The sequence below is a fragment of the Anabrus simplex genome, chromosome 6, assembly GCF_040414725.1.
Source record: "Anabrus simplex isolate iqAnaSimp1 chromosome 6, ASM4041472v1, whole genome shotgun sequence".
NCBI lineage: Eukaryota > Metazoa > Arthropoda > Insecta > Orthoptera > Tettigoniidae > Anabrus > Anabrus simplex.
In genome coordinates, this window is record NC_090270.1 from 180,252,615 (window position 1) to 180,271,067 (window position 18,453).

The 18,453-nt window shown below is 36.9% G+C and overlaps 1 protein-coding gene across 1 annotated transcript in view; it reads right to left on the minus strand.

Moving 5' to 3' along the window:
* The window catches only part of LOC136875925 (protein sneaky), a 209,621-nt gene that overhangs the window by 89,012 nt on the left and 102,156 nt on the right, over positions 1-18,453 (minus strand). Inside the window, exons 3-5 of the mRNA XM_068228258.1 lie at positions 17,710-17,832; positions 10,539-10,648; positions 2,752-2,985 (exon numbers count right to left, since the gene is read on the minus strand). Of these exons, the coding sequence (XP_068084359.1) occupies positions 2,752-2,985; positions 10,539-10,648; positions 17,710-17,832 (467 nt within the window). The remainder of the gene's footprint in view (positions 1-2,751; positions 2,986-10,538; positions 10,649-17,709; positions 17,833-18,453) is intronic.

The window sequence follows — 18,453 nt, forward strand, 5'->3', positions numbered from 1 at the left end:
TGCAAAAAGATATACCTGTGAATCCATTTCTTTATTCATCATATTATTTATATACATAAGAAAACATAAAGGTGCAAAACACATTGCCTGTGGGTTCTAGGAGCATCTTGTGGAGTGACGAATCATAGTACACAATGTGGCAGTTTTATGGATGTGTATGAGTCTGGCAAATGTCAGGTGACGGTTACTTACCAGAATGCATTGTTTCCAATTTGCCAGAGACAAATTGGGGCAAATATTTGTTTATAAGAAGAGGAATTAGGGATTGGAATAAATTAGCAAGGTAAATGTTTGATAAATTTCCAAGTTGTTTATTGTGATTTGGTCTTGGTCCACTTGTTTTACTCATTAGAAACATGAGTATCAAAACTTATCGGGAAATATTGGACAATTATGCTACCCATGCTGTGGCAACATTTTTTTTTTTTTTTGCTAGGGGCTTTACGTCGCACCGACACAGATAGGTCTTATGGCGACGATGGGATAGGAAAGGCCTAGGAGTTGGAAGGAAGCGGCTGTGGCCTTAATTAAGGTACAGCCCCAGCATTTGCCTGGTGTGGCAACAATTTGGCACAGGTTCATTTCATTTTCAACATGACAGCCCTTCATTAAGCAAAGGTAATAACTGAGTGGTGTGTCAAAATGGGAGTGAATGAAATCGAATTGCTAGCAAAAGAACTGATATAAACCCAGTTATTATTACGAGGACAAGTCAATAAGTATCTGCAATCAATTTTTATAATTTACTACACAAAGAGAATACACTTTTTATTGATATAATTTTTCAACATAGTCATCGTGCTTTCCACTGCATATGGTCTACCGTTTCACAAGCTTTCTGATACCCTCCACAAAAAACATTTTTTGTTGCGCAGCAAGCCATGTATGCACCACTTCCTTCACCCGTTGATCAGAGCTGAATCGATGACCTCTTGGAGCATTTTTAAGTGTACCAAACAGATGGTAATCTGGTGAGATCGGGACTGTGTGCAGGATGCTCCAACACTTGGAAATGCAGCATCTGAAGAGTTTGAGCGGTGTGGGCGGCGGTATGTGAACGCGCATTGTCATGCAACAAAAGAACTCTTTCCGACAATCGACCTCTGCGTTTGTTGTGAATTGCAGATTTCAGCTTCTTTACCACCATATCACTGTAACGTTCACTGTTTACTGTTTCCCCCTTTTCCTGTTAATGTTCCGAGACTGGCCTTTGAGAGTCCCAAAACACTGTGAGCATCACTTTACCTGCAGAAGGTTGACTCTTGAATTTCTTTCTGTCTGGGGATCCGGGATGCTTCCATTCCATACTCTGACGTTTGCTCTCTGGTTCAAAGTGGTAAACCCATGTTTTATCTCCAGTGATGATCCATTTCAGAAACATTTCACCTTCGTTAGCATGACGGTCCAGTAGGTGCTGGCAGATTCTCACACAATTGTGCTTCTCCTCTTCATTGAGTTGTTTTGGAACCCATCTCGAAAACAGGCTTTGTGTAAGTGAACCTGTTATGCATGATTTCATTTGCAGAACCATGGCTAATGTGCATATGGTTTGCCATGTCATCAACCATGACCCATCTGTTATTCAGGAACATATCACACACTTGTTCATTATCAGTTACGGCTGCAGATGGACGCCTGGATCTTTCCGCATCCTTCACACTCGTGCGACACCTTTTGAACTGTTCAATGCACTGGTAAACACTTTGCTGTGACAAAACATTGTCCCTGTATTGTGCTGAAAGTCTCCTATGAATTTCCGCTCCTGGTACACTCTCAGACCACAAAAAACAGATTATGGAACACTGTTCTTCCTTGGTGCAAACACAGAGTGGCACGGCCATCTTTACGTCACAAAAGCACAAGCTGTACTGATCTGATAACGCTGAAACCTACCACAGACATAGAAAACAATGCCTTCTAGTGGCTGGTGAGCACACAATATCAGAGCCAAAATAAAAACAATTAGAGTAAAATTGCAGATACTTATGGACTTGCCTGAATAATAATAATAATAATAATAATAATAATAATAATAATAATAATAATAATAATAATAATAATAATAATAATAATAATAATAATAATAATAATAATAATAATAATAATAATAATAATAATAATAATAATAACAATAATAATAATAATAATAATATTGCCTCAGCTACCATGTAAAAATATTTAAATTTGCTGTCATTTAGGCAACCTGTGTGTGTGCATTTCAACATTCTGTTTTACTCTATTAGATGACAGAATAAACTGGATCTCTCTTCGGCTATCTAGAATTGAATTTTAATTAATTTTGTCATGAAAACGCAAAATATGTCACCAAAGATCTTTTACATGCAGACATTGTACATCATGGAGTGTCAAATGGACTTTTTTCTGCTCTTCATGCATCCAAAGGCTTCTGCCAAGTTTGAACCCTTGACCTGGGATCTGGAGGCTGACATTCTCACTGACAGGGAGCTTAAATCCAGTTTAGCATCTCTGGGATGAATTAGGGTACCACTTGAAAACCAGACAGACTGCCCTAATATGGCTAAAGAACTGTTTACTGTACCATGTTGCAAGAGAAATGGAAGAAAATACCTGCAGACATCTCCAGAACTTAGTGGAAAGAAGAGAAGAGGCTGTGATAGCAGAAAAGGGTAGACTTAAATCAAATTAACCTATGATATCACCAGTTAAGCCAGTACCTACAGGTGTCTGGTGATTAATGGCATTGTATGTAGTATATCTTCCAGTAGTTACCTTCATCTGCATAAGACCTTCTTGGAAAGGCCTGACCATGAGCTCAAACCGTGTACGAGTCATGTTGAAGGTGAGAACAGAAGCACAGGCAAAGACACGGACCACTTCACGACAATTGATAGTCAGGTTATGGAAGGGACCTGCTATCAAGTACGCCAGCACCACCGCTTTCAGTACACCGCGGCCAGAACGTCCACAAAATGACGGAATGGCAAGCAGTGAGATACAGCGGATCTGCACATTTTAAAATGGGATCAAATATTCAAGAAGCCATTTTCTAACATTTGCTCACAGAAGTCTTAATCACATGAGAGGAATAAAATATAAAGCATTGCAATTTTTTTAACATGGATATGTTTTTGGTCTGGAGGTCTTTCAGGAATTAGCATCATCAATTTCCCAACACCCACTGGCAGCCAGTGTTTGTCTACGTATACTAGCTCAGTAGCATCATGACTGTGTGCCTTCCAGCTGTAACTACGAGCTTGAGAAAATCTTGTATCAAGTGAACCCTGTTCTACTCCTCACTCAGTCCAGAATTAAAATCCTTGAATTAGCCAGAAAACGTACCCAGGACCTTGGAATAAGAAACAGGCATGCTACCTCCCCACCAGCGCTAGCTGCTGCTGCTGCTGCTGCTGCTAATAATAATAATAATAATTATTATTAATATTATTATAAAATAATATATAATAATATAATATATAGTGTATATTATATATATATGAGTACAGATATAAATACACTTTTGTCATCTCAGCCAAAAACAAATCCATGTTTAAATACTTAATAAATACTTAAAATAATAATAATAATAATAATAATAATAATAATAATAATAATAATAATAATAATAATAATAATAATAATAATAATAATAATAATAATAATAATAATAATAATAATAATAATCACAAGATGACTCCATGACTCCATTGACAGGGGATAATATAATATAATATAATATAATATAATATAATATAATATAATATAATATAATATAATATAATATAATATAATATAATATAATATAATATAATATAATATAATATAATATAATATAATATAATATAATATAATATAATATAATATAATATAATATAATATTGAGCTCATTTCTGTTTCCCAGCTTTATCAGATGGCCTTTATATATTATTATTATTATTATTATTATTATTATTATTATTATTATTATTATTATTATTATTATTATTATTATTATTATTATTATTATTATTATTATTATTATTACTGTTATTATTATCATTATTTTCTGCCATATACAGAACTGGCATCCTCTTTTCTCTATCGTTTTTAAAAAAGAAGTGTGATTTATAGGCAGAGAAACTTATTATCCATGTTTAAATACTTCTTTCATCTAGACACTGAAACATGGCTTTAAACTTAAGTCTTATTGTGAGATGACAGTATTCATTTCTAGCAGATGGTACTGTTCACAAACTTAATTTTCAGTTTTGATTATCACAAGTTGGTACCATGCTTACATGTTTCATAGGCTACATAGGCTTATAATGCAGCTAGAATCAGGAATTTATGTTCACTCCCGATTGTTTCTAGTCTCAGACAATCAGTTCTATATCTGCTTTGCAAAATTCAGGTGTTCACATGAATTTTGAATTAATCTACTGTAAGTTAAATCAGTGCAATCTTTTTAAAATTGTCAGTATGTAAAATGAGGGAGGCTAAAATGTACAAATTGTCAAATCTGTTTATGATGCTCTAAAACACAAAACTAGCACTGAAAATACAGATGATGAAGAGGACCACAAAGACCAAAAGTCCAAAGAGTCAAAAGGAAGCAGATTCTGATAAAGACTGGGCAGAACATTGGACAGGTTTGCAAAAGAAAGAAAAAATGGCTTCTGCAAGAGAAAGAGGTGGACAGTGATGACGAGGGTATATCGAGTGTATATTTAACGTTGAAGTTGCTGTAATAGCACCTACATGATGAGTATTGTCTCCTTTTCTTCCTGAAAAAATGCACTGATAATAATAATAATAATAATAATAATAATAATAATAATAATAATAATAATAATAATAATAATAATAATAAAACAACAACAACAACAACAATGAGATTGATAGTATATTTACGAGGTCTAGAATGTCTTTCATTTTCTCACAGTTCATAAGCATTGCAATTCTTTTGCAGATACTCTCATTTTTCTTTCCATTTCTTGGAACTTTTATCACCCCTGTCAATGGAGTCAAAGGTTTCATTATTTGTACCCCCTGCATGTTGTAAGAGAATCTGTACTCACTCTTTTGTCTTCTAAGCCAAAAACATATCCAAGTTTAAATACTTCTTTCATCTAGACCCCGAAAGATGGCTTTAATCTTAGTCTTATTGTGAGATGACAGTAATCATTTGTGATAATGCTCGCCTTACATATGTACTAAGGATGTGGAGATGAAAAGTAGATAAAGAATTTTGGGGTACTCAGTATTACCTTGGAGAAATTAAGCATTCATTTTTATTTTCATTATTACCAATACTGAAATAAAGCCAGGTTGTGACATAATTTATATTACTGACACAATTCAAAACAAATTATTGGAGCTCATTGATAGAAAGTTCATAAATTTACCACAAGATGGCTAAATACATATTAATAAGTTTTTACCTGAATAAACAATCAAAGACTGACAGACTTCAGAAAATTGAAAGGAGGATTGGAAGAACCTGCATCAACAAAAAAATACCAGAAAGATGGACAGTGGCGGTTAATACCTAACAAAGTCGTGTACAAAGAGCTAGAACCCATTACAGATACTATGCGTAAGAGGAGACTGGGATTCTTTGGACATATCATGAGGATGCAGGATTCGAGACTTCTGAAACAACTAGTACAACACAATCTTGTCTCAAAAAATACCACAACAGGATGTAAAAGCATCAGAGAAGTAAGAGAGGATCTGAAGGAAATAGGCCTTACAATAGAAGACACCACAAATAAGATAAAATTGAATACAAAACTCAAGAATACAAACCTCCGCTTTACCCTTACACAAAACAAACCAACAACACGCATATTTTCAACTGAGGAAAGGGCACGAAGATCGGAGTGTCTGAAGGAGTACTGGGAGGACCGAAAAGCCCGAACAATCCCTTCAAAGAGACCTGAACGACGGACTGACTAAAGTGATCCTATGTGGTCATAAAAGAAAAAGAAGAGAAAGAAGAAGAATTTCTTTGGTGAAAAGTTCATGTAGTCACCACAAGTTGGCTAAATATACAGGCCTAATGTTAAGACTAAAATACACCTTTGACTTCTTTACCTTCTTGACGTTCACACTTTTTATGAATGAGCTCCAATAATTTGTTTTGAATTGTCTCAATAATAGCAAACACCATATCTATGCAGGAAGATCATCAAGATATATGTCATTCCTACATTCATGATTTCTTTTCAAATGTGTTTATTTATGTGCTACTGGTATTAATCCTTTTTTTTAATTATTTGTGTGCTGAACCATGTCCACATGCTCTATGTTAGATACATAATCTTTTTAGATCATATTTTGTTTTGATTAGGTGGTTAATCTGTATATTATTTCTTAATTTATTTTATTTATAATATCAGATTTGTTATCATTTAAAGAGCAATAGTTTTTTTGGTTAATATATCACAATAAAATCCCTTACAACAAGGACAATTTCCCCATCTTCACATGCTGCTATCTTTAAACAGGTAAGTTCTCTCTTCATCAATCCAAGTCCTCCTTCTACATCTGTCTATTTTTTCTTAGCCTCCATTGAGCTCATTTCTGTTTCCCAGCTTCATCAGAAGGGTAGGCATTAACATTAATTGTGGAACAGCTTGAAGGATTTTCATTCTTGATGTGGGAAATGTAGGATAAGAGGAAGGCTGCAGAGACAAAAGAGCAGGAAAATCCATTCTTCTTATCTTGCACTTCCCACAACAATATGAAAGATCTGTCAAGATGGTCCTCATTGGGTGTTGTTGGATGCCTTCCTGATGAAACTGGGAAGAGAAAACAAGCTCATCAGGGGCAGAGAAAAAAAAGGGTGTGTCAGAACTGGACTGATGATGAGAAAGCCTATCAATTTGGAAATGACAGTATATGAAGGTATGGAATTTGTGAATGGTAGTTTATGAAGATATGGAGATGTGTCCTTTTGCATTTCCATGCTTGTCCCTGAATCTTTTTTCGGTTGTGCTGTCTTCCCACACTGACTGTCATTTTGTCCTCCTTCTTCTTCTTCTTCTTCTTCTTCTTCTTCTTCTTCTTCTTCTTCTTCTTCTTCTTCTTCTTCTTCTTCTTCTTCTTCTTCTCCTCCTCCTCCTCCTCCTCCTCCTCCTCCTCCTCCTCCTCCTCCTCCTCCTCCTCCTCCTCCTCCTCCAAATTTGGCCATGTATGGACTGCATAGAACTTAAGGCTTCTTGGCCTTTCTTCTCTTCCCAAAATCTCTTCATTCTTTTGCTTCTCATCTTTCTTTCCTCTTCAGAAATGATCTGTTGGGGCCTCCATTTTAGTGGCTCCCCTTCAAATGATTTTAGACTGTCGACTCTTCTAAACTCTCTTCTATTGTGGATCATCTGCAATGTAATTCCAGTTTCTTCCGCATCCTTCTTGACCTCCTCTACCACTTTAAGCCCATGATATATTTGAAGATCGTTTTGGTCAGCTGTTTGTCCTCCATTCTTACTAGGTGTCCGTAGAATTTCAGTCTTCATTTCCGCATTATGTACCTAATCTTTTCAGTGTACTTGTAAAGCTAGTTTGTCCTATTATGTATTCCATGTTATTTTCTTGTCTTTCAATATATGACTCAATCTGTCACTTGGTTGTTCCTTTCTTTTATCCACTTTGCACCAAACTTAACATTTGGTCTGATGATGGTGATTATTGTTAAGGGAAAGTAGCCTACATCCAGGCAAACATCCCCTGCCCATCAGTTAGACAACTGATTTAGCCACACAGATCTTTGCAATTTGCTTTACGTAACACTGACAAAGATAGATTTTATGGCAATGATGAAATAGGAAAGGGTTAGGAGTGGGAAGGAAGCTATTATTTGCTTTATGTCACATTGACATAGATAAGTCTTATGGCGACAATGAGATAGGAAATGCCTAGGAATGGGAAGGAAGTGGCCATGGCTTTAATGAAGGTACAGACCCAGTTTTTGTCTGGTGTAAAAATGAGAAACCACAGAAAACCATCTTCAGGTCTACCGACAATGGCGTTTGAACCTACTATTTCCTGGATGCAAGCTCACAGCTGTGCGCCCCTAACCGCATGGCCAACTCGCCTTGTAGAGTAAGGAAGCAGCCATGGCCTTAATTAAGGTACAGCCCCAGCATTTGCATGGTGTGAAAATGAAAAACCATGGAAAATCATCTTCAGGACTGCCGACAGTGGGGTTCGAACCCACTATGTCCCAAATGCCACCTCACAGCTGCACAGCCTTGCAACCCTAACCACATGGTCAACACACATGATCCACACAGATCTATAGCTCAATGTTCAATCTAGTTTTCTACTAAATTTCAAGTCCAGGCCTTATTCTGGTATACTATCATCACAATCAAAATGCAGCAGGATGATTTGAATATATTTTATGAAGTAACTGGATGACATCCCACACCATTCTGCCCTACCTGAAACACTTGGTAGGATAGAAGAAGTGAATGAGTTTAAACTTAAAGAGTTACCAGATGTCCGTAAAATTCTGGATATGCTGTACAGTTTGTCCTGTTCTGTGTCTGGGAGGAATTTCTTAACATTTCTTCAAATTTCTAAATGTCTTCCAATTTTAGAAATTCAAAATATTCAGTGATTTAAAAATATATATTCTAGTTGTGAAAGAAAACATAAATTTGTAAGTAGCTTGAAAGACAATAATATTGTTTCTGGAGGCAAAATAAAGTTTTCCAAATAGTTATTGTGTTGTAGGTAGTAAACTTTAGTCAGTGTGATCAATGGTTTTAAGAAATGGCATAGTCTTAAGGTCAGCATCGTCATCGTCATCCCCTTGGAAGTGAGATGGGAGAGCATTCTTTTTCATTTCAATTGCATCTTGATGCTTGGAGAGGCTGGTCAACTGAAAGTGTAATGTAAATACAGGAAAGGAACAATCAAGTCTTAAATAGAGAGACAAGAATAAGGAATATATATATATATAATAGGATGAACACTATAGCAGATCAGTGTGCAAAGAGGGAGGAACAGAAAGAGAAGGCAAAGTCAAACATGAAGAGGAGGATAATCTCTACATCTTCATATACCACCATCTTCAAATAGATAGGCTCTCTTCTTATCAATCTCTGCTCTTGCTCATCCATTTCTTCTCAGTCCGCAATGAGTTTCATCAGGAGGGTGGGCTACAACAATCCTTAAGGGGCCAACTTGACACTCCTGATGAAGATGAGAAGTAGAAATGGGCTTGCCGGGGGCTGAGAAGAGGTGGATGTAGAAGAACTAGGGTTGATAACGAGAGAGCTTATCTGTTTGAAGACAGCAGGTATGAAGATGTGCAGATTGTCCCTGTCCTTTTGTGTTTTCATGTTTATCCCTGTCTCCTCTTTCTATTCCACCCCCTTCTCCTATTATATTCATCCTATTAGGTGTCTTGTACTATGTTCCTATCTCTTTATATAGAGAGTGGAAGTATATTGTAACAACATTAGTACAAAGCATTCCCTCAATGCAGGTTTTCACATAATCCCCAAGAGGATACTCATGTTGTATGATCACGATTTCATGATTATGTTTCAAACAGGTCAGCTGTCTTGCAACAAATCAATGTCTTTTAAATATGAATGATACTTTGCAGTAAGGTAGGACTGATTTTGTTTTTAGTATAGGCTTATTTAATGTAAGAAAAACTTGCATTGAATTTTGCTCACCTTCATACATTTTTTCTTTCATTTCATCATTTCCTGATGTCCTACATTAACCTTCCAGTGGTCGCACAAAAGAAAGTCACGTCAGTGGTCGCGCAGTACTTTCTTTGTGATATAAGGCAATTCTGTACTATTTATTCATTGAATATAATTATGCATTGTGAAAAGAACTTTATTTTCTGTACAATATAATATAATAATTCATTAATTTACAAAAAATACCTGAAAAATTACTGGACTTTGTGATTTGTCTCACTTACTCCCTCCATAATGTTTTTGAGGTGCCTCACTGTCTGGTTCATTCAGCCATCGATTTATATTCTCATAGTCATCCATTTTGTACTTATATACCAATAATTAATATAAACTCGTAAAATGGAGTAGATGTTTGCACATGAACTGAGATCAGACACCGTAATAAGACAAAAAATCAAAGTCAAAAGAAGTCACGCTATTGGTCGCTCGGATCACAGTTGTGATCCACAAGAATAAATTGCTTTATAACGCAACAACCATCAGTCAGGGTTAGCAGACTACTGCGTTATCAGAGAGGGGATAGGGCGCGAGGAAGGTACACAGTTGCTCAAGGTCAACAGTTATACCAAAAAAGAGGTGCGAGAAAAACTAAACGGCTGGATCACTATTGTGATCTGCACGACCACTGGAGTGTTAAGTTAAATGTCCTATATTCTGCTGAAAGCAGCTGGTAACCCTAACTAAACTGGCACAAATCAGCTAGAATCAGCTCTTGCCCTGTGACTTCTTAATCATTTTAAGCTTCTTTCAAATTGTAAGTACTGGTACTGATAATGCCTTTTATGACACCAAGTTTTATGAAGAGTAAAAATATGGGTTCCTTAACATATGCATTGTATCATAAAGAGAACTCACCTGAATTGACAAAGCATTCCCCACCCCAAGCATTAAGCAGATTGATACCCCCAAGATCAAGAGCTGAACAGGCTGGAAATCCAGATCAATCAAAATGAGAATATAGAATGCTGCAAAAAAAAGAAAAACTGAGTATACCACCATCATTATCAATATCTTTCACTATGTTAAGACCTAAGACTTACAAAATGATCCTCACAGATATGCACATTTCCTAAAAAGCATACCTTAGTCCTCCATCATGGCTAAAAATTTGGAATGATTCCCCATTAGTGGCCTGTTCTTATTGAGTAATACTAGAAAGACAGTATAACTTCCACCACCTGGGAGTATGGAGGGTTCAAATATTACCCTCACTTGAGATATACTTTTAAGTTTGGTTGCAAATTAAAACAGGGATGGGTATGCGTTCTTTTACAATGAAAACAAGTTCCAATCCTCTTCTTGATCATTATACTGTATTCTAAACTGTATAGTCACATTATATATCCAGAAATGTGAGTAATCAATAAACTAAAGTCATATTGCAGACACAAAGAATTAAAAATCAATCTATTAAAATAAGTAAATAAATATGCTAACTGGATTAAAGCCATATGAATTTTACTAAATAAAGCCAAGCTTTTCGTAAAATTATTGACCATTGTCAGGGCATGTGAAGCTCTGATTCTGACTGAGCATAGAAATTCTATAAAGAACGTGGATGTCACAACCGTATTATCCATGGCCCCCTACTCAGTACTGTCACACTGTGCTGTGGTGCTTGGGAAGTATGTACAGTATGTATGTATGATGTATGTATGTATGTAAAGACTGTTGGTTACAAGGATAATCTCCAGATAGAGGAGGTGACTAATACAAAAGAAGTATTAAAATTTACCTAACAATGACATTTACAATAAGATACACAAGTTCAAAACTGGAAAAGCAGCTGGAATTGATAAGATTTCAGATGATATACTAAAGACAATAAGTTGGGATATAGTACCATATCTGATGTACTGATTTAATTATATTTTGCATGAAGGAGCTGTACCATATGAATAGAGAGTTGCTATAGTAGCCCCTGTGTATAAAGGAAAGGCTGATAGACATAAAGCTGAAAATTACAGGCCAATCGGTTTGACATGCATTGCATGTAAGTTTTGGGAAAACATTCTTTCTGATTATATTAGATATGTTTGCAAAATTAAGAACTGGTTTGATAGAAGGCAGTTCGGGTTTAGGAAAGGTTATTCCACTGAAGCTCAACTTGTAGGATTCCAGCAAGGTATAGCAGGTATCTTAGATTCAGGAGGTCAAATGGATTGTATCGTGATTGGCCTATCTAAAGCATTTGATAGGATAGGTCTCTCAGTCATGGGAGACTACTGACAAAAATGAGTGCAACTGGACTAGACAAAAGAGTGACTGAATGCATGACTATATTTCTAGAAAATAGATCTCAGAGAATTAGAGTAGGTGAGACTTTATCTGGCCCTGTAATAATTAAGAGGGGAATACCTCAAGGCAGTATTATTGGACCATTATGTTTTCTTTTATATATAAAAATGATATGAGTAAATAAGTGAAATCAGAGATAAGGTTTTTGTGAATGATGTTATTCTGTATAGAGTAATAAGTAAGTTACAAGATTGTGAGCAACAGCAAAATGACCTCGATAATGTTGTGAGATGGACAGTAGGCAATGGTATGATGATAAACGGGTTTAAAAGTAAGGTTGTGAGTTTCACTAATAGGAAAAGTCCTCTTAATTTTAATTACTGTGTTGATGGGGTGAAAGTTCCTTTTGGGGATTGTTACCGTGTTTTGGTGGTAGTTACGCATGAAAGAAGGTGCTGGGTGGTGAATAGGTCTCAAGCTACTAAAGTGAAATTAATTTTAAAATTTAACAAGGTTATATTTTCTTTTCAAAATTAGGTAACAACAAATAGAACAGGTACTTAGTAGCCGAAACACGATTGACAAATATATTTACATAGGTACCCCATTTGGGGCTTCAAAAGTCAGAAACATAATTCTTGAGCAATGAGCCCAACCTTACAATGAACACCATACAACAAAGGGGCCGAAAACCCCCAAACATGCCAGAAACATTTGCTTCCAATTATACCCAAAAGCCTCCTTGAGGCAGAGACACAATTTTCAATAAAGGGCAACTTCCCCTTAAAATACAAGCCTATCATAGGCCACTCCGAACTCCACTTTTAAGCTGTCCTCCAAGGACGTATACACAGGGGTAAAATACCCAACCTACTGAGGTCTGTTAAATGACAAGAAAGTTAATACATGACCTCTAAAATACAATTTGAGAGGAGGCGAATTTGCACTCCTAATACACTTTGCTTAAGACCTACTTGGCACTAGGCCATTAATACAAGGGCTAATCCCATACTACAGAGGTGACTTAATAACAATTTACATTACATTACGGAAGAATTGGTTGAGAAAAATAAGTTCACCTCAAGACGATGTGAGTGGGAGCTCGAGAGGGTTAAGCACTCTCTATCCCGATATGTCGTTTTAAAAGAGAATATATGAAAAGAGTAGTTACATTTTAGGAAAAGGTTACATGGTTGAACGCTTAGAACCCGCCCCGAAAGTTAAACTGCTGAGCTAGCAAAGAAAGAAGTTATTAATCGGCCATTACCTTGTTGTTGACCGCTGCCGAAGAAAGAGGCGCTTCCCGCCCCCTGCTATGTACTTAACACACTGAAAGATGGAACAGAAGTGGCCCGGAGACCCGAAAATCAGCAGTTTATATCCTCTCGCGGAAGGTTCTAGGCGTTAGGGGAAAGAAAACACCCTCCCACAAACTCTTTATTGGGTAGGACCCCGCAACAGATTCAAGTTGGGGGAAGATACACCAGATTGGTCAGAAATTAATAGAAGAAATTCGGGATTGGATACATTCATAACAAGGGGAAGAAAGGGGTAAATATTGCCAACTTAAACAATGACAGAAAGAAATTTAACAAAGAACAAACTCTTGAAATTAAATTTTCTCCAAAAAATAGTTCTTTGACTCCGCACTAGGTTGCACTATTGTAGATCTTCAGTAGTGTCCTCTAGAAGAGAAAGTTCACACTTCTTACTTCAAGCGAAACAAAAACACATCAAAAATGACACAGTTCAAAAACTCAAAATTTTCCACGTGGTGACATCTTCTGAGAAGGTAAAGAATTAACAGCGTAGATAAAGTTCAGACTTCCTCCAGCAGAGGAGTTTCACCTGGCGCAATTTTTAAATTAGCGGCGTGGAGGTGTACCGCCCGGTACAGGGATCATTGTAAGTACAGTACTTAAGTGTCAATATAAGGAAAGATCTTCATTGAGGTAATCACATAAATGGGATTGTAAATAAAGGGTACAGATCTCTGCATATGATTATGAGGGTATTTAGGGGTTGTAGTAAGGATGTGAATGAGAGGGAATATAAGTCTCTGGAAAGACCCCAACTAGAGTACAGTTCCATTGCATGGGACCCTCACCAGGATTACTTGATTCAAGAATTGGAAATTTTTTTTTAAAAAAGCAGCTCGGTTTGTTTTGGGTGAATTTTAACAAAAGAGTAGCGTTAAAAAATATTGCAAAGTTTGGGCTGGGAAGACTTGGGAGAAGGGAGATGAGCTGCTCAACTAAGTGGTATTTTCCTAACTGTCAGTGGAAAGATGGCATGGAATGACATTAGTAAACGAATAAGTTTGAGTAGTGTCTTTAGAAGTAGGAAAGATCACAACATGAAGATAAAGTTGGAATTCAAGAGGACAAATTGGGACAAATATTCATTTATAGGAAGGGGAGTGAGGGATTGGAATAACTTACCAAGGGAGATGTTCAATAAATTTCCAAACTCCTTGCAATCATTTAAGAAAAGGCTAGGAAAACAACAATCTGCCACCTGGGTGAATGCCATAAATGCAGATCAGGATTGATTGATAGACGGACACACAAAATCAACATTTCACACGTTGGTCACTTTTACATCCTAGATGTTAAATAAGACAGGGTTTAAAACATTCAAATTATGTTAGATCAGATGGACGGGCAGATGAATTCACCGCCCTCTGTCGATAGTCACTGGAGTGCGTCGCGCTGTGCCATGGTGGTTTTATGCATGTATTTCTGGAGTACAGGTCTCCATGTATTTGATAACTTGAAGCTGTCTTCCCTGTTGAATTTTTTTGGGTGCAACTCCCCTCACAAGTTGAAAATAGAAGTATTTTGTAGGCATGATAACCCTCACCTGGTCGAAGAGGACTTAATGTTCTGTACTGTAGAAGTGTTCTGCTATGGCAGACTGACTTATAGCATTTTCTGTGGAGTATGAAACGGTGACATGAAAGAACACATCAGGTCAGTTAAGAATGTCAAGGACGAAGGAAGAATCTATATTACAAGTCTAGTAGATTTCATACTACATAAGCGACCATCCAGCGCAGAAAAACACAAAGGTACCCTAATGCATTCCTTAAAAGTATATTCTAAAACAGATTTTTCTGAGTACATGAGGAATAAAGGACTCCAGCCAATGACAAGTGGCCTCCTGAAGCCAAGAAGGATAAAAAACTGGAAAGGAACTTTTTAGGCAATTTCTGGAGAACTTGCCAAAATTACCCTCTCACTACTGCCAACAGAAGTCTTCCAAACTTTGTCTTGAACCCATAATACATTCTGTGAGCCAGTGATACGAACAGTATTCCGAGAAATGTACGTTGGAGAGTAAGGAATTTCTAAGTCACTTCACATTTGATGCAGTTTTTCATTTTTTAGTCATTATTTCCCATTGATTGAAAGAATATAATATATGTGGAACCTCGCAGGCTAGCCAGTTCACCAAACAAATAAAATTTACCAAAAATGTCAGTTACTCAGTATTGTTTCTTAAAGCACGATGTACTATGGTCGTCCGACGAAAAGTCGTGTGCGTGCGGGGTAAGGGGTGAGGAGGGTAAGTATGACTGCTGCACATGCGCCAATCTCAAGTCTCACGGCTTGACAAGAAACACCAGTTCCGTTTGCGGTGATTCTTGTGAACTAAAATGCTGTTGTGAAGCTTCAAAGTGGTAGTGCAATTGAGCTTTAGTTACACATTTACTGTAAATACTGCATAATGAACAGTTTAATAATGAACAGGCATCTGTTTCAGAGAACTCGCACTGTTTATCACGACCATTGTTTGTAGCTTAGTGTAGTATCTGTTACTCGTGCCGTACCTACAAGCTGCCGCGACTTCTCGTGAGGCACAGATAGTATAACACCACATCAACATGCCATTAGAATGAATTTTCTCTTCAAAATCTGCAATGACACAGTGGAAAATTTTCAGCATACACAGACTTATGAAGTTATTATTTGACATTAATATTGAGTAATAATATTCACATTTTGCATGCTTGTATAACGCATATATTATTGTGAATCTAAAAAGGAAAAAGTATCCGTACATCTGTACCCATTATTGAACAAGTGTTATTTAATACTTTGTGATGAATTTGAGACAGAAGGGGCTCATCATTTTGATTTGTCAGGGAGCCTAGAATTTAAAGATAAAAATTTCGTTGTTCCATATTGAAAAGTATCACATTTAAAATTGAAATAATAAATAAAGAGGTTCAACCTATTCAATACAAAAGAATAAGAAATGCAGTGATTACATTCTTATTTAATAATAAGTAGAAGTGGTACCGGTTTCGACCCTAGTCCAGGTCATCATCAGCCGATTAAAACATGAAAAACAATGCATAGGGAAAAGAAACACCAGTTCCGTACGAAGGAAGAATCTACATTACAAGTCTAGTAGATTTCATACTACATAAGTGACCATCCAGTGCAGAAAAACACAAAGGTACCCTAACGCATTCCTTAAAAGTGTATTCTAAAACAGATTTTTCTGAGTACATGAGGAATAATGTCTTATATTATACGTATCTATATATACTTACATTCCCGCAACCGAAGCAAATACTGGATCATTAAGCTATACTTCATTTTACGTTGGCGTTTGAAACCACAGTGCCTGATGTTGAATATATTGCGCTGATCACCGGGAGCTGGCAAGTTACTTCAATTGATCTACTCATCTTCAGCTTCAGCACGATTATGGATCTTCATACGTGTTCGATTGTGTTATGACTTTGTGCCTGACAGTGTTTACAAGCTAGCTCATTTAACCATTCTCCGCTTTTCATAAACATTATAAGACTTTGCCTAACACTGCGTGTGCCATATTGCCGTTCAGAAAATTACGCACTGTTTCTTTTAAGTGACTTACATTTTACTTCTTCTGAATTTTACAGTGTCTACCCCCATCATTTTTGTATCGCCTCTTCTACTGATCCGGAGTTGAATTTGATCTTTTATTTTATTTTTCCTATGCATTGATTTTCATGTTTTAATCGGCTGATGATGACCTGGACTAGGGTCGAAACCGGTACCACTTCTACTTATTATTAAATAAGAATGTAATCACTGCATTTCTTATTCTTTTGTATTGAATAGATTGAACCTCTTTATTTATTATTTCAATTTTAGCCTAGAATTTATGCAGATAGCCCTGATCTCTTCTCTACAAGATCCGCATCAAGTTTTGTTCACCAAACTATCTAGCAATTCAATGTTAGGTCATCTGTTAAGCAGATTAGTCTACAGCAGTCCAAAGATATTGAATTCTTTTGTGGTTTTGGTATTTATAAATAAAATCCAAACCCCACAGGGCAACAGCCCTGAAGGCCCATGGCCTACCAAGCAACCGCTGCTCAGCCCGGAGGCCTGCAGATTACGTGGTGCCATGTGGTCAGCACAACAAATCCTCTCGGCTGTTATTCTTGGCTTTCTAGATTGGGACAGCCATCTCACCGTCAGGTAGCTCCTCAATTGTAATCACATAGGCTGAGTGGACCTTGAACCAGCACTCAAATCCAGGTAAAAATCCCCAACCCGGCCTGGAATCAAACCCGGGGCCTCCAGGTAAGAGGGAGGCACACTACCCCTTCACCGTTGGGCCGGCATATATATAATATGGGGATGGGGCCTTACAATATACTGAATGATAGACTGTGTTACCAGGTTTCTTAGAATTACATAATTCAAGAGTTTTCTATCAATCATAGAGGAAGAATTCATGTCAGTTCAACATATTAAATCATTACATTAGGTACTTGCTAACTTACCAACACCAAGAAATATTCCATAGAAAAACCCAAGGATTCCTTTGACCAAACGATACTCAGAGGGTCGTGAATAGAAGATCTTTAAGCAGCATGGGGAAAATCTCTGCATGGATCTCTCAAGTCCTTCAGACACACAAAACAACACAAGTTTAACTGCTGATTGCATTATTCACAGACTACTGTAATCATTTATCTCAAAATGTAATGAACTTCAAGAACACACAAACAAATATTAGACTACAGTAGTGAGAAAGTACAAAATAGAATAGAACATCGACCTAAACTATGTTTAATCCACTAAATGTGGATTTATGAGGGGTGGTGGTGATTATGTGATTATTGTTTTAAGAGGAAGTACTTTTTTTTTGCCAGTGGCTTTACGTCGCACCAACACAGATAGGTCATATGGCGACGATGGGATAGGAAAGGCCTAGGAATTGGAAGGAAGTGGCCATGGCCTTAATTAAGGTACAGCCCCAGCATTTGCCTGGTGTGAAAATGGGAAACCACGGAAAACCATCTTCAGGGCTGCCAACAGTGGGATTTGAACCCACTATCTCCTGGATTCAAGCTTATAGCCACGCGCCCCTAACCGCATGGAAGAGGAAGTACAACTAAGCAACCATCCTCTATATAACACTAATCAGAGAGAAAAAAATGGAAGGCATCGGTCACTTCGAAAAATGAAGGTATCGCCATAAGGGGCATGAAAAAAAGACTCCCTAGACCTCGAGCGCTCTAATA